This window comes from Schistocerca piceifrons, chromosome 9 (assembly GCF_021461385.2).
Source record: "Schistocerca piceifrons isolate TAMUIC-IGC-003096 chromosome 9, iqSchPice1.1, whole genome shotgun sequence".
Lineage (NCBI taxonomy): Eukaryota > Metazoa > Arthropoda > Insecta > Orthoptera > Acrididae > Schistocerca > Schistocerca piceifrons.
In genome coordinates, this window is record NC_060146.1 from 201435191 (window position 1) to 201456615 (window position 21425).

The following is a 21425-nucleotide window of genomic DNA, read 5'->3' on the forward strand; positions in this document are numbered from 1 at the left end:
CAGTTCCTGATCCATCGGTCATTCAGAGTTCGAGTTGGTACTGCTTTTAGTTCTCCACGGACCCAGGAGACGGGCATCCCACAGGGTTCTGTCTTGAGTGTCCTTCTTTTCCTCATTGCTATCGATGGACTTGTGGCCTCTGTCGGTCCCTTGGTCGCCCCTGCCCTGTATGTGGATGATTTCTGCATTTGGGTTAGTTCCTCCTCGATGCCATCTGCAGAACGGCAGCTCCAGGTGGCTATACGGCGTGCCTCCGCATGGACCCTCTCCCACGGGTTTCAATTCTCTCCTTTAAAATCGCGGGTGGTCCACTTCTGTCGCCGTACTACGGTCCACCCTGATCCAGAGCTCTATCTCGCTGCACAAAGATTGCCTGTGGTTCCACAGTTTCGTTTCCTAGGTCTTCTTTTCGACAACAAGCTCACTTGGCTGCCCCATATCAGACTCCTGAAGGTAGGATGTTTCCGTAAACTCAATGTCCTTCGCTTCCTTGCCCACTCCTCCTGGGGTGCGGACCGTTCCCTCCTCCTCCGTCTTTATCGTGCTCTAGTTCTGTCACGTTTGGACTATGGTTGTCAAGTTTATGGTTCAGCTGCTCCTTCCACGCTGCACGTGCTGGATCCAGTCCACCATCGTGGTATCCGTTTGGCCACCGGTGCCTTCCCTACTAGCCCTGTTGATAGTCTCCTGGTTGAAGCTGGGATCCCCCCCCTTTCTGTTCGGCGGTCCCAGCTTCTGGTGTCTTATGCCCTTACTATCCGTTCTTCTCCCGCTCATCCTTCCTATTCTATCCTATTCCCAGACCATGGGCGTCGCCCGCCTGACTCCCGCCCTCGGGCGGGTTTACCGGTTGGGCTGCGCCTTGCGTCTCTTACCCGTGATTTTCGGCTTCCTTCTTTGTCCTGTCTTCCTCGCTCCCTCCCCTCCACCCCTCCTTGGTTAGTTCCTCGGCCTCAAATTCGGATGGATCTCCGCCGCGGTCCGAAAGATTCCATCCCCCCGGTGGTGTTCCGTTCCTTTTTCCGCCAAATTTTATGGGAGTTTCGGGATGCTGTTGTTTTTTACACTGATGGTTCTAAATCTGCTGATCATGTTGGGTATGCCTTCACGTCCTTTGTTGGAACGGAAAATCATCTACTGCCACCCTCATGTGGGGTGTTTACTGCGGAATTGATGGCAATTTCCCGGGCCCTTACCTTTATTAAACAATCCCAACACAACCGCGTTTTGTTATGTACGGACTCGATGAGTGGCCTTCTTGCTATTGACCGGTGTTTTTCGCGCCATCCCTTGGTCTCTGCCATCCATGACCATCTCGCTGATCTTCACCGTGCTGCTTGTTCCATTGACTTCCTATGGGTCCCGGGCCATGTGGGTATCCCGGGTAATGAGCTCGCTGATCGTTTGGCTGGGGGAGCAGTTACTTACCCCCCGTTTTCTGTAACCCCTCCTGCAGCGGATTTACGGCTTCACATCAAATCCCACTTTGCACAGTCATGGGCCAATTCTTGGGAGGCTACTCCACTGTCTAATAAACTTCGTGCCATTAAGGTGAATACAGGCCCATGGCGTTCTTCCTTTAGCCTCTCCCGCAAGGACTCGACCACACTGTGTCGTCTCCGCATTGGCCATACCAGGCTGACCCATGGTTTCCTTTTGCGTGATGAGCCACCCCCGCTATGTGGTTGTGGAGCCTTCCAGTCAGTGGCCCACATTTTGGTTGAATGCCCCCTTCTTTTGGCTCTGCGTGCTAAGTACAGACTCCCCCACACTTTACCTTTGATGTTGGCTGACGATTCCCGGATGGTCTCTCTGGTTCTAGGTTTCCTCCGGGAGAGTGGTTTTTATTCTCAGTTTTAAAGTTTTTAATCTCGCTCTGGTGTTGGGGCAGGGCGGTGAGTGTTTGGGTGTCTCCCACTGTAGGCAGTGTTCAGAGATTCCCGATTCACCTCCCTGACCGGAATCCTCTTTTCTTTCCCTTTTACTCTGTTTTCACCCCTTCTTTTTAAGGCTTGGTTAGTTTTTCTATTCCCATACGTACTTTCTGCATTATAGCAGTTGTACCTTTTAAGTCACAGGTGGTCTTGCCTATGCTGTTTCAGCATAGTGTTGGGTTCGTTCTCTTGCCAACTTCCCTCATTTGTTTTTACTAATGACAACGTGACTGCCCTTTTACGTTTCCCCTTTATCCGTTTTATTTTTCTGACTATACTGAGATGTCCCGTTAGCAGAATGGAGTCTATTTGAAACAAGGGACTGATGACCTTGCTGTTTGGTCCCTTTAACCTCAAACAACCAACCAACCAACCACATGCATTCTATGTGCAGCGAAGGCCTTGTTGGCCAAAAGCTCAATTTCTGGCAGTCTTTTTGTTGTGCCTATCTGTGGCTCAGCATCTCTGCTATATGGTGAGTAGCAACTATCCTTTTAATATCATTGCATTCCATACAGTATTTTCCACTTTTGAATCTTTAAATCTAACCTAGACCTATGGCTAAGTCTGTAAATGCAACCTTCATTCAAGAAATAGTTTCTTGGCATATTGCATTCATTTGCCTCACTAACTCACAACCAAACTATTAATATTCAAACTAACCTAGACCATGGGTTAGCCTACAAACCAGTCTGACACCACAAACATTATTCCAAACAATTAGTAAAAACATGATAGTTGTGGCAGCAAATATTGAAGGATACTGCAAATAGTGAGCCAAAAGCATTGGACAGTTTCAATTTCGGCATTCGAGATACTTGCATCTTTTGTCACCACTCATTAATTATCTAAAATATCTTCTCTTTGGCTGTACAAAACTGATGCTTTGGTGCTCTATGTGCTGTAGAGGGAAAGTTCCCAGGTTGTCACTTCATCTAATCTACAATTTAGCTGCACCAAAAGTCCTGTGGACTGAGATTAAACATTGTCAAATACAGCAATGAAACATCCTTCCATGTGTTTCTCCAGTCAACAGACACCATCCATCACAAATAGGGTGACCAGATGTCCAGATTAATCCGGACATGTCCTCCTTTTTAGCTCTTTGTCCGGGGTCCAGGCGGATTTTTACAGTGTCTGGCTTTTTCGCAAAGCTGAGCGTAATACAGTTAAATTTACAATTCGTCCCGTTCTATTGCTCTTTTCTTAAATACTTTAACTATTGGCACAGCCTTCGGGATAAAAACGCACAAAGGTGGTGTAGTAGGTGTCACCAGGATTGTCGATGTTATCATTGATCGACGTATAAGCGAATGCAAATATCAATTATTTAAAATTTTTGTTACGTATCTTCGCTCTGTATTGGCTTGGCTTCCTGTAGTGCACGTGTGATTTGCGAGTGTAATTTTTAACCGAGTGAGTTATGTAAAATATTTGACTTGTCCAAAGCCGACGGGTGGTATCCTCATCTGCAGTTGACCCGTTTGTGTCCTCTTTTTTTTTCTTCCTTTGTCCTCCTTTTTGAAGTTGTTTGTCCTCCTTTTTAAACAACTGCATCTGGTCATCCTAATAGCAAATATTACTTCTTAGTTTCCAGTATTTTTGGCAGAATAATGCAGTAAATGGTCTTTACAGAGGTCAGCATGGAGAAAAATGCTATCTGCATTCACAAGACCCGTATCTGCAGATATTAAATTTTCACAAAGCAATTGAACCCACCACTGTTCTGACAAAAGGCTTGGGCCTGGTCTGAATTTTTTTCTACTGAAGTTTGCACTCAGCTTTGATGTGAATTAATGCTGAGTATATTTCAGTGGCTGTTACATCAAATCTAAACTTACTTTTTTTTCATACAAGAGTAGCACAAGCACACTTGCTCCTTAGTTATGTAGAAAGCTATTGTATGAGGAGAAATTTCATAACCGATTTTTACCATTCTATCCCAGGCCTTGTAATTTAGATAACCATAGTGTATTACATCATGGCATGCTGTTCTCTCAATACAGCCAGAAAGTTATAAAATACTGAAGCAGATTTTGAAATTTTTTCTGTGGATAATTTCCGCTGCAAGGGGAAGGCAAATGAAGTCATGGCCCATGTTGGTCACACTTACATCAATTACCACAATGCTAAATTATGTTGATGAGTTACTCTTCTCACTGTAACAAGCACTGCATTGCATACTTGTAAATATACTTAACACAAAAGTTGACAGCTTGTATTAGAAGGGCCTACTTATCACATTGTGGTTGCTTTTTTTAGTTGTGTTATTGTGCTCTGTTACTGCACAAGAAACAGGAATTAACTAGAGTTAAGGCAGCTGCTTATAGGACAGAAGCAGAATGCACATTTAAAAGTGGAAAACCAAGAAAAAGAACGTGTCACCATCTTTAACCCTTGCAGATGTTAACAACGAATATATCCTTACCTGGGGCACTGCAGTATACAGCATTTATTACTGCAGATATCCACAGATAATCCATGGATATCTGTAAACGCACATGCTATTATCTGCAAGGTAACTGTTTCTGTAGATATCCACACTCGCACAGATCCCTACCCATGGACTACATCCAACTCGTCTCTGAACTATCCAGTAGTCAAAAACTTGATATGACTATGCTTAACACCAGCAGAAAACTACAAAAACATCCTCCCTCTTTTTCATATTGTGCAACAGCTGTGACCAGTTGATGTAGCTGTTAACTGCTTACTGTCTGATCAATTGCTTCAGACTTTGTTTACAACTAAAAGAATCACCCTTAACAATAATAGTGGTGTTTGACAAGTTAATGAAAAGAATACTCCTATAATGGACATTACATTTAATAAATGAGTTTTTGATTTAAATAATGATTTATTAAATCTATAAATTTCAAATCAGAGTATTGCGACCATTTCTACGTTTCTGTGAATAATACTGTTTAGATTATTTAATGATTTTTAAAAATTATTATTTATTATTTTACTTCATGACATGTTTTGGTTACTGTGTTATCAGACTGAAACTTATTAGGTTAATTAATAAAATTAGGTTAGTTTGAAAGTTAATAGCTTGGTTGCGAGTTAGTGAGGCCAGTGAATGCAGTATGCCGAGAAACTATTTCATGAATGAAGTTTGTTGTTACAGACTTCTTTAAGGCATAGCCCAAGATCTAGGTGAGACTGAAAGATTATAGTTTGGTTAAGAGTTGGTTATGCCAGCGTATATATACAGGGTGGTCCATTGATAGTGACCGGACCAAATATCTCACAAAATAAGCATCAAGCGAAAAAACTACAAAGAACGAAACTCGTCTAGCTTGAAGGCGGAAACCAGAACTGTACACGACGTTCAAAGTCATCGCCATGCAATTCCTTGTGCATAGAAATATGGTACGGGTGCAATCGATGTTGATGTAGCATTCTCAACACCAACGTTTTTGAGATTCTCGATTCTCGCGCAATTTGTCTGCTACTGATGTGTGGATTAGCTGCAACAGCAGCTAAAACACCTACTTTGGCATCATCATTTGTTGCAGGTCATGGTTGAAATTTCAAATGTAGCTGAACATTTCCTGTTTCCTTAAATAACGTAACTATCCGGTGAACAGTTGATGTCATCCAGGATACCTAGCAGCATACATAGCACACACCCATTGGGCATTTTGATCACATTAGCCATACATCAACACGATATCAACCTTTTCCGCAATTGGTAAATGGTCCATTTTAACACGGGTAATGTATCACGAAGCAAATGCCGTCCGCACTGGTGGAATGTTACGTGATACCACGTACTTATACGTTTGTGACTATTACAGCGCCATCTATCACAAAGCGAAAAAAGTGGTCCAACTAAAACATTCATATTTCTTTACGTACTACACGAATATGTAATAAAAAATGGGGGTTCCTATTTATAAAAACACAGTCGATATCCGTTTGACCAATGGCAGCGCCATCCAGCGGGCCAACCATAGCGCCGTCTGGTTTCCCCCTTCAAGCTAGACAAGTTTCGTTCTTTGTAGCTTTTTCATTTGACGCTTATTTCTTGGGATATTTGGCCCAGTCACGATCAATGGACCATGTATGAGAGAGAGAGAGAGAGAGAGAGATGAATTTTTGTTTGTTTTCTAGGAATGCTGACAATTTACCATAACTGTCTTGCAGGTTCAAAACAAAAAGGTGTGCAAAAGTGCACATGCGCAGCACTCACACGGGAGAACGGCCCTTTGTGTGCCACCTCTGTGGGAAGCGCTTTGCGTGGTGTGGCGAGCTTAACAAGCACATAAAGATACAACACACAGGTGTCATTCCGCCCAGGCCATACAGGTGCAGGAAATGTTTCACCAAGTTCAGGTCAGTCCGACTAACAGGCTAAAATTACATTATGTAGTTTCTGTAACTGTGCAAGTTGTTTTGAGTGGCTGTCTATTTGCTGTTCTGTTGTGAAAATATGAGGTGATATCCGAAATTTTGTGAAATTTGCATTTTATATGCACAAATGATCCCAAGTACACCGAAATGCTACTAGGTGTCATGATGAAAATGAAATTGAAGGGGCAGACATTTGATTCAGTGCAGGAGATTCAAGCAGAATCACAAAGGTGCTGAACACCCTAACAAAGAAAGCCATATGGAAAGTGGCAGAAACATTGGGATCAGTGTACTCACTCGGAAGGGGACGACTTTGAAGGTGATGGTGCAGAATAAGATGTAGGTGAGGCATACTAATTCTAATTAATATGTTTTGGGAACTTTTGGATACCACCTCATACTTGCATCATTTCCATTTGTATTGACACTATTGAATAATAATATTCTGTGGGGAGATTGTTAAGTCAGATATAGCAATACTGAGTGGAAATCTCTTACAAACATTAATCATACATACATTTCTGAAATAAGACATAACTCTGGAAATTATGCAGTGCCTCAGTTGTTGATAAATTATTTGATGACCAATCCTGTGGTAGAGCCATCATTAGGGACATTGAAATTGTAACACTGGTATCTTAGTACATGAACTCTTTAAATGTCATACGCAGTACATAATTAAGTTATCAATGAACAGATCAATGATAAAACACAGCAGCTCATAAAGGAAATACTGAAAAATACAAAATCTAAAATAAAATTCATGAGAGAAATTTCAGCTTCATTTCATATGATGACAAGAGAGACAAGGCAATGGACTATTTCCAGTCATGGAGTATTTCCAATCTTGTTTAACTGTGTACTTGAAAAAGTGGTCAATGAATGGAGGAAGAAATTTACAGAAATTAACTTCAAAAGTAAAATAAAAATTGGCTCGAAAAGAGATAACCTCAAAATTGATTTTTTAGCTTCTGAAGATGATTTCACGATTTTGCCAAAAAAATGGTGGTAGCACAAAAGCGTAGAAAAATTTAAACAAACTGCAGGAAAAGCAGGGCAAAAAATTGCCTTTAAAAAGACAGAGGTAACGACAAACAACAAGGCTGCACCATCAAAACGAAGTATAAATTATGTAAATACCAGAATAACACAAAAATTTAAGTATGTGGAAGTCATCCAATGAAATGAATGGAAAATGACGCACTCACGGCAAGATTATCAGAGATGGACTTAACACCTCTCTTTTTAAAAGATATTATTAATGAAAAATCATTGTTTTGAAATGCAAAAACTGCTCATTGAGGACATTAATTCGGAAACAATGCACTTATGCATGAGAAACACTACTTTTGGGACCAATGAAACAAAATGAAGAAACCAGGGAAAAGGAAAGGGAAATTGTGAGGAAGGTTTTATGAAATAGGACAACATTAGAAATATTTAAATAAAAAAGTTACGTAGAAGTATACAGTCACATGGAAAAAATTACAAACAAGATTAGGAAAAGAGGGGTGATGTTCTTTATATGCATCCAAAGAAGAAGTCCTAACAGACTGACAATAAAAAAAGTTGTGCAGCATTTTGTAAAATTAAAGACAGGCCCAATTGGTGCAGGAAAATGCATGAAGACCTTCAAGAAATTGGCATAAATAATCAAGAAATGAAAGACAGCAAAATATAAAAACAAAATTAAGAGATGGAAAGTTTTCAAAGAAAAAACAGCTCCAAAAAGACAGAGGCGAAAATGGACAGCAGAAGAGAGCAGGAGAAAAGTAAACAGACAAAGATATTGGAGAAATCCTAAAGCTAACTTAGCAACATCTTTAACTTTTATTGTCCTGTTCTGTAATATTATGTTGAGAATTGTCACGTTAGATCTGTCCATGGGCAACTGTATAAAACCAGTTTTATCATACCATAAGGCAAACACATATGGCATGATAAAATTGGTTTTATGCAGTTGCTTATAAACGAATCTGACTTGGCGGTTTAAGCATGGTCCATAGCTGGCCTGTAATGAAGGGGAAAAAGTGAGTTATCAAGTGTTTTGCAGACACCTTGCTTGCAGCTGACAATAATTGGAGTGGAAAAGCCACACATTCTCAATTCCTAATCTCACATTTGTCAGGAGAATGAAATACACTGTAGCCTATGTCTTTTTATACATAACTTATTTCTATCCGAAAGACTGAGAAAGTATTCTGGTACCATAGAATTATGGTGCTCACCGCATCTCTGCAAAAAATAATGAGACAAAGTTAGAAAACAAATAATCTGTTAAAAACATTCTCTGTGTGATATGAGGGAACTGACTGGTTCTAACAAATGTCAATAGTACTGAGACAGTTTTATCTATGATAATACAAGTACATCAAAAAACAAAGATGATGTGACTTACCAAACGAAAGCGCTGGCAGGTCGAAAGACACACAAACATACACACAAAATTCAAGCTTTCGCAACAAACTGTTGCCTCATCAGGAAAGAGGGAAGGAGAGGGAAAGACGAAAGGATGTGGGTTTTAAGGGAGAGGGTAAGGAGTCATTCCAATCCCGGGAGCGGAAAGACTTACCTTAGGGGGAAAAAAGGACGGGTATACACTCGCGCGCGCACACACACACACACACACACACACACACATATACAGACACAAGCAGACATATTTAAAGACAAAGAGTTTGGGCAGAGATGTCAGTCGAGACGGAAGTGCAGAGGCAAAGATGTTGTTGAATGACAGGTGAGGTATGAGTGGCGGCAACTTGAAATTAGCGGAGATTGAGACCTGGTGGGTAACGGGAAGAGAGGATATATTGAAGAGCAAGTTCCCATCTCCGGAAGTCTTTCCGCTCCCGGGATTGGAATTACTCCTTACCCTCTCTCTTAAAACCCACATCCTTTCGTCTTTCCCTCTCCTTCCCTCTTTCCTGATGAGGCAACAGTTTGTTGCGAAAGCTTGAATTTTGTGTGTATGTTTGTGTTTGTTTGTGTGTCTTTTGACCTGCCAGCGCTTTCGTTTGGTAAGTCACATCATCTTTGTTTTTTGATAAATTTTTCCCACGTGGATTGTTTCCCTCTATTATAATAATACAAGTACAGGAATACAAGAGTCTTATTTTTACTAGTACAAATATAGTCAACAAAAACCATTTCTCGTATCTTTTAAATTTTTTACAAGAGAATAACTAAATTAAATGCAGCAAAAAATCTCTCAGTATTTACTTCTGTTTCTTGTAGAACTTCATTCATGGGATCAAACTTTGCGAAGTGTACCCCAGTACTCTGTGCAGTTGAGGAAGAAATGGCACTATCATCAACAGGTCTTTCTGTTTTGCAATTGATAAACATGGCTTATCTTTCAGATGAAGTACAGCATGGCATACATCAGTGATGTGGTCCTTGAGTACATTTACATTTTTATATTTTAGAGTAAGAATTTGTAATAACTATTTGAGATGGATTCATTTGAGACATTTTTACCATATTGCATTTGGAGAGGCATGTAGCCTGTATTGACAACAATATTTCAGCAGCATCTTTAAAATCAGAGAAGTCAGCTGTATACCTTGCACTTACGTGGAATAGGTTTATAGCTTTAGCTTTCATAACATTTTCCAGACACACATTGTTTTGTCTGTTCACTTCTATAACTTTTTTTGCTGTTTTTGAAACCCAAATTATCTACTCCAGTTATGAAGATGTCCTTTTAATACAGACAAAAGCTTACATGGACCTTGTTTTCCTCACAAACTGTATATAAATTACATGGAGAAGACCTTGATGCAGTGAAACTTAGAACTCCAGAGGCAAGCACTATTTGGCACAAAGGCCATGCACTGCCCACTAACAAGTGTCTGAAACATTTCCTACAACATCTGGAACTTAGAAAAAGTCTAAGGACATGTGACAGAGTATCAAGAAAACGTGTTTTACGGAAATATGGCACTTAGAACATTTGACATTTCCACTCTTCAGTTATTTAAAAGATGACACATTTATTACCTCTAAGCTGCAATATGTGCAAATTGTTCATACACTGGACGTGTTTCAGAACAGCTCCATTGTCAACAGTCACCCTGTCAAAAAAAAAAACACATACAAATGAAGCATGGGGACCTTCTCTGAAGTTTGGGAGGTAGCCAATGACGTACTGGTGGAAGCAAAGCTGTAAGGATGGATCGTGAGTTGTGCTCAGATAACTGTCAGTAGAGCCCTTGCTCATGAAAGGCAAAGGTGTCAGGTTCAAGTCCTGGTCTAGTACACAATTTTGATCTGCCAGGAAGCTTCCAATTCAGTGCAATTTACAGACAGACTTAATTTAGAAATATAAATTCTTCTCTGAATGCAAAATTTCACTGGGAGGGGTGGGGGATATTTGTACTTCAAATAGCACCGCACATTGGAAACTGATTATTTTGGAATGTGTGTACTCAAACTATACATTATTGCTGGAACACAATCACCAACATTAAATTTTTTGAAATGTTCTGAGATTTAATGTTGATGGTTATCTTTCTGTAATAATGTATACATTCAGCACACGTTCTAAGATATGCAGTTTCAAAAGTGCTCATTTCCATCTGAAACATAAATACTGTGTGTTTTGTTCACGTAAGTTTGTATTCAGAGAAGAATATGTTTTTGTAAATCTTGACTGTTTGTAACTTATTGCTTCATTTGTATGTTTGGTTTGGACAGGATGAGTGTTGATAATAGAGTTGTTCAAAAACCATCTCCAATGTACAAACAATAAAATACAAGTTGCAGCTCAAAGATAATAAACATAAGATAAAAGTAATGAAGTTAGCTTCAAATAAACTGTGATATTTGTGATGATAATACAAGATATGAACGCCACTGGCATTGCTGCAGTGGTAACACAGGTTCCCATTAGATCACCGAAATCAACCACTATCACGCTGGCTAGCACTTGAGTCAGTGACCATCCAGTCTGCTGAGCACTGTTGGCAAGCAGGGTGCACTCAGCTGTTGTGAGGCAAATTGAGGAGCTACTTGATTGAGAAGTAGCAGCTCCGGTAACGAAAACTGACAGTGGCTGTGAGAGCAGTGTGCTGATCACATGCCCCTCCATATCCATATCCAGTGATGCCTATCAGCTGAGGATGAAGTAGTTGTCAGGAGGGAGAGAGAGAGAGAGAGAGAGAACTCTTGTATTAAGAAGCTGGAAATATCAGTAGAAGTGGCCACCGGAGTGTCCATGATCTCATAAATTACACTAATCTGTTTCAGGTTTAAGCCAGACTATGACAAGCATGTTGCCAGCTGTACCGAGCTAGCTGTTCCCCAAGGAGCACTACGGTACGAATGTCACGAATGCGGAGAAAAGTTTCATCGCAGGATTGCACTCAGGTTTGGTATTAAATTCCTAATGTGACAGTTAGAAGTGAAATTTTGCATTAGTATTTATTTTACACTCTGACATAATTGTTCTTTAGATGTTACACTTTTGATAATGTATTCAAAATGCTTTCCATTTGGCTTGCTGCAGTGTTACCAAGATGTCGCAGTGCATCTTATGTTGTAAATTTGTGGATTATGTACATGTCCATTAGAATTATTGTTGGCACTTACTCCACATCCATGAGGACCTCCACATCCATGAGGATCATTTCACATGGGAATTATGGAAGGGGCATTAATAGGAATCTGAAAAAGTGGAATTGGCAATAAATGTGAATTATATCTCAAAATGTGAAAAAGAAAAATTACCTAATAAATATATTTTCATAGCAAACTGTATCAGTGTGAACTGTTCTATCAGAAATAGTTTGAAATAGCTTTGTTTTCTGCATATAAACATTGAAAATGTAACCAGTGTTTGGTTACTGGTATTGCAGAACATCTGGTGAAGCCTAATTTGGAAAGGTAATATGCTTAAGAACATGTTTGTAAAATTAAAAGTGCATGAACATAATGACATTTGCCTGAAGCTCTGGTGCCATCCAGTTGTAGACAGTTGAATGGTCCGTGCATGATACATGCTGCATAATACGACATAGGACTCAGCCAGGGACCCAGCATCTTTTTTAGGTGGCGAGTGTTTTGATCTGAAATTGTGTCTAATACTGGTAGAGGTTGGGCCTGAACTACCTCGCTTATGATTCTGGGAATCTCAACAAGCAGTTGTGCGGTAACTGTTACCAATTACTTTGTGTTATAAGTTACTCGTTGTTTTCTTTTCTTATTTTGAGATGAATAAAGGGACTAATTCTGGTCCATTCACAGAGTTCAGTTACGACATTCCCAACACCAGAAAGGATCAGCGATCACTTTGAACGTGTATTAGTCAATTCTGCTTAGTAATATTCCTTCTAATGCACTTGATTACCATCAGCTAGCATAAATACAAACTGTGTTGAGCAATAAAGTGATAGATTATTGTCATTATTATGTATCTCTTAACTGAATGTGTACCTTGACTAGTCCTGCATAGCTGAAGGTTTTCTTTCTTGATGGGATCTACATGATATGATGAATGAATGAATGGCCCAGCATTCTGAATTTTATGTGTAATGACAGGACAATGGAAGTCATTAAAAGTTCAACATTAATAAATCATTAAAATAGCTGTAGGCTGGCCATGTTGTGCTCTGTCATTTATGTTTAATCGTTTCTTGTGTGATTGTTCTGGCTTTCTTTTATTCATTCAGCAACAATTCCTTGGAAAAATGCGAAGGAAATTTGTCACCCTTGTAGATTTCCCCTTTGCCTGCTTTTTCTGCTTTCTCCCCCCCCCCCCCCCCCCCCCCCTCCACCCCCCTATGATTATCAACTTCCAACTTAAGTCTTTTAGGAATCACAACATGGTAAAATTTGTTACACCAGCTAATTCTTCATTTGATTACATTTGCTATTCCTTCCCAGATATCATTTGGAAGATGCACATGGGGCAACCTCAAAAGCTATTGGACAATTTGAGTGCGAGCCATGTGGGCGCAGGTTTTTGAGGAAGACGACGCTTCGGATTCATATTCGAAGGCATCTTGAACCCAATGCTGAGATGGAAAATGAATGCCCCTATTGTAAACTGCAGTTGCATTCAAGGGGTTCACTTGAACGACATGTGAGAACCCATACAGGTGAAAGGTAAGAAACTTACTTTCATACTTTCCTCTAATAAAACTGGGGATTATTAATTAGCAGCTGCATTCATGGGGTTTGTTTCAGTGACATAAGAAGCCACAAAGGTTAAAGGTAAGAAACTTAATTTCTTACTTTCCCCTAGAAACTTAATTTCTTACTTTCCCCTAATAACTAGGGATTATTATGTGAAATTACTCCATGAGAAGGACAGTTTGCAAGTCAGCAATACTATAGAATGCAGTTAGAGTGTAAATAAAGACCTTTTCCCCCATCCCAATGCCTAGAACTAAATTACCATTATTATTGAAAGAGAAGCTGTGAAGACTGAGTGGGTGAAGTATATTAGTGGTTATGATAAGACCAAGGATAATTTCAAACTTGACAGACCACAACAAATTGATACTTCAAAAATGAGTTTTAAATGTTAAATTTCTTAATATCATAATAAGCACCAAATTTTATAGTGGGGCCTTGGCTGCTCTGTCACCTTCTCTGACTATGACGTCAGAATCTGACTTCTCAATGAATTTAGGATATCTGACACTGATCTCTATACGCAGAGCACTTACAATTAGCTTGGTGGCTGAAATTCATCATCTGTTCAAATTCCCCAAGTGCTCTTCCGACAATCCAGCACTTACATCTTCCAAATAAAATGGTTCGGAATATCTAGAATTCCCATCTTGAGTTGAGAGAGAGAGAGAGAGAGAGACAAAATAAGTGTCATTTTTACCATTACTATGCCATTTGGGAATTGGGAAATGACACGGCAGATAATGCAGCCAAGTAGGTGTGTAGGCTTCACAGTTTGACTTGATATGCTGTTGCTCTTTGACCTTATCCATGATTGGATGTAAGGTAGTGGCTGCTCTCAACTTGAAAGCTAAAATGTAGGCCCAACCACTCAAAATGCAAAGGTGTGAATTAGTGCTTTAGCATTGTGAGTGGCTGAGCTTACGTTTCATCTTTTCGTGCTCTCACTCTGTGTTCTGCAGTATCACTGTTGAGAAGATCTGTCATGTGCCAAGGAGGTGAAGAGCAATTTTTGATTACTGGTGTTGCACTTCATCTAGTGAACTCAAATTTGGAAAGAGAACATAGGTAAGAACACATCTGCAAAAATAGAGCACACTTGCACATAAAGACAATGACGTGTCAGTGCACTTGTAATTTATGTTTTGGTTCCATGTGAAATGTCGGTTGTCGAACAGTCTCTGTAAGATACATATTGCATATGGCAACAGAATTGCTCCATCAGACGTAGTAACTTAGAATAAAGAAACACATACATTTGTCTCCTAGCTAAAATCAGTAGTGATTAGGAAACAGAGCCGGTCAATGTACAGTATTTCAATTTCTATCAATTTAGCTATTCCCATTGGTGACCATGTCGAGTGTCTTACTGTAAAGTGCAAATATAGCACCTTCTCGCTCGTATTGGTGGAGTTGTTGAGGATGAATCACATGATAGTGAGCGCCCAAGAAAGGGCTGTGCAATATGTTAATCAGGGCTTAAATGTTATAGATTCAAAATCAGTGTTCTGCACTTTCTGTAATTATTGAACTGAGCGTGGAAAGATAATATCAAGAAACACCTTAAATCAGAAGTACTCTGATCACCAGTGAGAAAATCCTGCAGCTCCTCAATAGAAACAATTGTCTGTTGTGAGCTTAAATAGAGAGGATAAAATGAGTAAAGACCATTTGGTGGAGAAAGTTGTTGAAGGTTTTGCAACAGCACACACCCCACTCAAAAAACTGTTATTATAGAGAATAAGAACTATTTAAAGAGTTAATTTGCAAAATACATGCTATATTTGGGCTCCTATTCATTAGCCATTCTTAAAAGTTATCTCATTATCTAAACTTAGTGGTGGAAAATACCTGTGAGCTACATGGCAGGTAGCAATGTTCATTGCAAAGTTGTTTGACAGATATTAGTAGAGGGGGGGTGGGGGGGAGGAGGGAGAAAAGAATGTGGGGTGTGAGCGGCACGTGCACTCTCAGAGTTTTTGGCAACTGAATGTTGAGGTTTTCAGCATCATTTTAAAAAAAGGACACAAGGGTTAAAATGACCCACACCCACTCACTCCCACCTCACTCACGTTGACACACACAGTCACTCCATCTCACACATTGTAAGACAGTGGATGGAGAAAGTGCAAAAGGTGCTAAACATGGGATTAAAAGATAAAGAAAACAACAGAGGAGCTAAAATAACAGAACAGGGAAATATGATTGACTGACTACTTACAAACAGTACAGGTGAGCCATTCACCCTGTTAATACATTACACTGAGGTGACAGAAGTAGTGGGACACTTCCTAATATTGTGGTGGACCTCCTTTTGCCCACTGTAGTGCAGCAGTTCAACATGGCATGGACTCAACAAGTCATTGTAAGTCCCCAGCAGAAATATTCGACCGTGCTGCCATGTTACCTTTTTAGAACGGATTTGTGGTTGACAACAAAGTGAACTGAAGATGAGTGGCAAAATTCCCAACCACAATACTAGTAAAAATACCTTCCCTGATAGCCGTGCATGTTAAAGCACCACTTCTGGGATTGTGTGTTGAGTTGGCCAAGTATCAAGACTGCCCCACAGATTAACGACAAGGGGTGGTGTACCGGCAAGCCTGGACATGGCTTCTGGACAGTTTCCTACACCTGAATAGGAGTAACCAGACTGGTACCCAAGTACCACCTCAGCTACACGATTCACACACATTTAGAAAACTTTCACGCACTTTCATGTGTATATGAGACTGCACACAGACAGTTGAGGTGCATATGTCCAGTCCTGCGGTGTTGACAGGAAGGGCATCCGGCCACCCCTTAAATTAACCTTACCAAATCTGCTAACAATCATATCGACCCTGCACAGACGTGGAACAAAGGTGCAAGAAGAAGAATACTAGCAGCAGAAATAATTTTCATATAGCCTATGCATTCCTATCTAGTACTCAGAAAAGAGTCTTACATTCTGGTGTTAAAGTCTATAACAAGTAATCCATAGTTATTTAAAAACAAGGTAATGTTATTAAGCACTCCTATAGTTTGGCAAAATATTTAGACTCATGCATGAGAATTTTAAGTCAGCAAAAATGTCCAGTTTGAGCAGTTTTCCACTTTTCCAGTATATAAGCACCTGATACTGATTTCTGAAATCGATACAATTATGTATGTAGAGTAATCTATAAGTAATTTCTGTAATTATCAGTGTGAGTAGATTAGCACTAGTCACAATTTGTTGTTAGCGTACTTTACAGAAGTTAACTGTGTTGGTTGCCATTGCCTGTTAATGTGTACCTTGAGTAAAGGCAACAACTCACTGAATTGTAGAGGCATTGACATGTCAACAGGCACATAAACAAGACTGAAAACTTTGCTAATTTCATATGAATCATTTTTCGAGCTAGAATACATACGTACAGTGGAACTTTAGTATAAAACAACTCATTCCATATTCCTGGAAAGTCGTCTTCATGAATGGATTTATGGAACATGAAGTGTGAGTGAATGACTGAGAAATTAGTAAGAGAGAAAAGTAAAATAGTAGTAAGAACTGTGATACTCCTTTGCATGTTGTACCTTGATCTGGAACTTCCACACAGAACAGAAGCCGTAAGTTGTGTATATTGTTCTCCCTTTTGTACTATCAAAATTTACACCATATGTGCAATAGTATCTAATACTTTCCTGTGTAAATGATAGATTGCTACTACAGTTGCAGACAGGCACAGTGAAAAAAGATGCAACAAATATTTCAGCTTTCAGTGAAAGTCATTCTTCAAAAGTAGAGAAAATACACACATTCACACAATAACAACTCACACACACATGACCTCTATCACGAGGTGCTAAGGCAGTCAGGCTGAAATATTTCTACAATTCTTTTTCATTGTGCCAGTCTGTGACACAGTGCCTCCTCCATGTGTTGTATAGCGATCTATCCTTTGAGTACTGTTGTTACTCCACCCTGGACTTTTCATTGTTTAACACTTTTATTTCTTGTTTCAGACCATTTGCCTGTCCTCAGTGTAATAAAAAGTTTGGGCGCAATGGCGACCTCGCGAAGCACCTGCGTACACACGTCGATGTACCGACTGAGACGTGTGACCAGTGCGGTAAGACGTTCCGCTGGAGGAGTGCCCTGTACAGGCACATACGTGGCATGCACACAGTTGAGCGCCCCCATGAGTGCTCCCTGTGTGGCAGCTGTTTTGCTTGGGGCAACGAACTTAGAAAGCACATGCGCCTACACACAGGAGGGAATCCGTACCCCTGCCACCTTTGCCCGCGACAGTTCCCCACCAAACGAATTTTGACGAATCACCTCCTGGAACATACAGGAGAAGTGCCAGATGATTAGGCAGGGTACGGCACATTCCAATCTGATAAATCTGGTAACAGTTTTACTGGTACCAGTTTTGCAGGGTTTTGTACAAGCAACTTGTGAAGTACCTGATCAGAGTATAAATTCCCTTGTAGTTGTAACTCATGCTAGAAACTTGCACAGCATCTACTGATAAGCACACCCATTTAATATTTATTTTCTTGAATACAGTAATCTTTAAAGAGTCATTTCCTTTTAATGCATATTGAAGTCCTGGGTGACATAGTAGTTAAATACCTTTCTAGATACATTACATTAAATAAGATACTGTATGTGTCTAAGGAGAGGGGCATTTAGCCCTTATTTTTCAGATTTTTTTTTCTTCCTTTACATATATGTATACATCATTGCCCACTGAACTGCTAGATAACATGAAGTGTGTCTTGGGAAATACCAAAAACAAAAAGTATACATATTGCCATTTAAAAACCAGTGTAGATCGCTGCAATTTTGTGATTACATTCACTAGTTGAAACAGACTTGTGAGGTCTTTGATGTTTATCCTGGTTGAAATTTTTGGCTTTGGTGTATTCATTATTATATGTACAGTTATTGTCAAAAATTTTCTGCTCCTGTCATAGTCTTCCCAAAACTATTAGTGACAATTTGAGATTGCAAAATTTAGTCTTGCAGCAGTGCAACCTAATGAAATCTTCTTGAGCTCCAAACAATTCATATCCTATAGGCTTTCAGCCAGGCACTACCCGTCCATTTGTGAAACGAGTCATTGTACAATAGCTTTATAATATAGAAATCAAATTGTTCTTCATAATAAATGTTTCCTGTCTTCAACAAGTGGGTTCTGGGACCACCATAAAAGAACCCACAGGTGTTAAAGTAACAGTAATAGCCTCAATAAAGACAGCTGAATACAGCATGGGAACCAACAACATGTTTGCACAGTGGATGCAAAGTGAGAACATTCCCTTACAAATGAAAGGATTAAGTGCTAGTAATGATATGATTGGCAGCACAGGTAATATAAAGACAATACCATCACCCACAGAACAGTCAGTAGCTGTCAGGGAATATTTGGCTGGAAGCTGATGAAGATTACGCCACTGGACGCAGCTGGAAGCTCAAGAAGTTTCTATGAAATAGTAATGATGAAGTTGGTCAAGGGTTAACTTGGCATATTGGAATCACACCTTCTGTCTGTCTGTCTGTTGCTTATGAATTTTCTAATCTTAAAGAAGCATGAACTTAATATTTTTACACTATGTTGTTTGTACCTGCAGTCCATTGACTGAATGTAGAGGTTTAAATGTTGTGTTAACGGACAATGATATTTGATTTGTAAAACTTGTAGCTGTAAGGTTGCATTTGTACCACAGTGAAGTGCTTTGTAATAATAACTTAGAGCAAAACACAATTTTTTGGTTCTTACTGTAGCCAAGATATTTTTGAGGACTGTATTACCATTATTAGTTGTTTGTTTTACTATTGTATTAAACATTTGATTGTGAATATGGCTCTCTAACTAAGTCAGAATAGACATGCTTTTATTACAGTTCACCATTTGCAGTGGTTCTTCGGAAGTGTTGTTATTAAATTTTTGTTTAATCATCATGTTTTTGAGATGCTAGTGTCTCTCTGGTTCATTACAGTAAAAACTTGTTTACAGAGGGCTTTGTTTGTTGTTGCTGGAGCTGTCTGCTATGGTTGTCTGGTAATCAGAAACTGTTTCATAGCAGAGAGGAGCTTCATTGTAGCTTTTTCATGCTGAGTAAATTGAGATAGTTATAGCAGTGGTTTTGTGTACAGTGCAATAATTTATTGTAAGCTGTGAGTAGTCAAAATTTTATTAATGCCATCACTGAAACCATTGTAGATGACAGACTATAGTAAAGGCATGCCTGTTGCAACTGAAGTGGAACACCTCATGCACAACCAGATTTGAATTGTAATAAATCTTGTACCTTATGACAGTGCAATAGTACTGGAACATGTCTGGGCAAGGAACTGTATTTAGTCAATGTAATGATCTCAAAGTACTATAGATCATAAACATTGTCAGGGTGTTAGTTATTTGGAAGAGGTGTCTTTATTATGTACCATTTCACGTCACAGCATTTAATACAGATCTTAGTAATTACTTAATTGTTATTGTCATATGTTTGGAATAACAGCTTTGTTGGAATGAAATATGCCCAACAGAAAAGGGGCAACAAATTACCTGAGTTTCTTAATACATTTTTTGGTTGAGACAGTTGTTATCATTGTTTTCTTAATTCTTTGCTGTTGTAAGTGTTAACTGATATTAAGAGAACTAAAGCTCAGTGAAATACAGATGGTTGTTATTGTTTGTAATTTTGTTAGACAGCTGACGTGTACATTAATTACTGTATGTCACATCACTAGTGCCGGAAGGAGTCGTGCAATTTTTTTGTCTTGCGCTGTGCCAGCTGTTGATGCATCCATTTTCTTTTGTGACTGGAATAGAATATATATGTGTTTAAACTGCATGCATTCAGTATTACATACAGATACAGAGATAGATGTGAAAGACTGAAATTCATGGCTGTTAAAGTTTTCGTGCATTATTAGATTACAGTGGAATATGTAAATAAAAAATTTGTTTCTTGTTTATCAGCTTTCTGTTTTAACTGTACATATCTGCTCACAAAAATACATTACTGAGATTCCACATCCATTGTTAAAAGATGCAGACCTAGTCCTTGTTACATTACACAAGTATATGAATTCAAAAAAGTCAGCTAATGAAATTTTTGAAAATGCCAATAGATGGTCCAAGGTAAATGAATTCTCATAAGTTTGACATGATTAAATAAATGCAGTTTATCAGTAGTACTTCAAGAATCACATTACAGTTACACGTTCTGTCTACAAAATAGTACACAAGAAGTCAAGTGTTCAATTTATGGAACTGCAAAGATATCACAATGTAAACTTGAAAACTCACCAACAGTAACTGGATCATTGGCGTGACGGCTGAAGTCAAGTTCTGTACATATTAGACCACCACACACTTGGTATTACAATCGCAGGTGATTTAGTTATTAAAACATTATTTAATAGTGCAAGTTTCATCCACATGTAAGTTGAGAATTTTGTGCGTGCGTGCAAGGGAGGGGGGAGGGACTCTACTTGCAGAGACAACATTTAAGAAAAAGCATGTTATAAGATGGTTTCCTGAAATGTTCATTCAGTGCAGGAGGTGGTCTCTAATTTTGCATTTGTCGTCTTTCGAAAACCAATTTATTTGCCACGATTCCTATGTGAACACAATTACTGGAGTAGTGGTTCTAACAGTATGTGTTGCCATCCTCAGATCTATAAAACTGGGCAGTGGTAGTTACATCATACAATGTTTACACCACTCTGTCACTACAACATGCATGAAAAACATTGAGGCCCGTTATAGTGACATGCCAGGTGTTATATCATAAAGTATGTATAACTTTGAGTACACATGGTGCGAACAAGACAGGTATGTGAACATCTTGCTGCATTGTGGTATAAGGCCATGTTGGCTGTGACAGAGTCATATATTATAAGAATTAAAGCAAGCTTTTGATGAGCCATATTAATGTGAACCTGTGAGTTTACAGATACCCAAAAAACACAGATAGTCCAAAATCAGCATGCAGTGCAGCTCAAGATGCTCAAGTTTT

The 21425-nt window shown here is 39.3% G+C and overlaps 1 protein-coding gene across 7 annotated transcripts in view; it reads left to right on the top strand.

Moving 5' to 3' along the window:
• LOC124717311 (gastrula zinc finger protein XlCGF57.1-like) overlaps positions 1-20379 on the top strand; it is a 119068-nt gene extending 98689 nt beyond the window's left edge. For all 7 annotated transcript variants that reach the window (XM_047244140.1, XM_047244142.1, XM_047244141.1 and 4 more), the window contains 4 exons: positions 6087-6275; positions 11541-11660; positions 13176-13397; positions 17415-20379. In XM_047244140.1, the coding sequence (XP_047100096.1) occupies positions 6087-6275; positions 11541-11660; positions 13176-13397; positions 17415-17766 (883 nt within the window). In that variant the 3' untranslated portion in view covers positions 17767-20379. The remainder of the gene's footprint in view (positions 1-6086; positions 6276-11540; positions 11661-13175; positions 13398-17414) is intronic.
• Positions 20380-21425: the final 1046 nt, after the last annotated feature.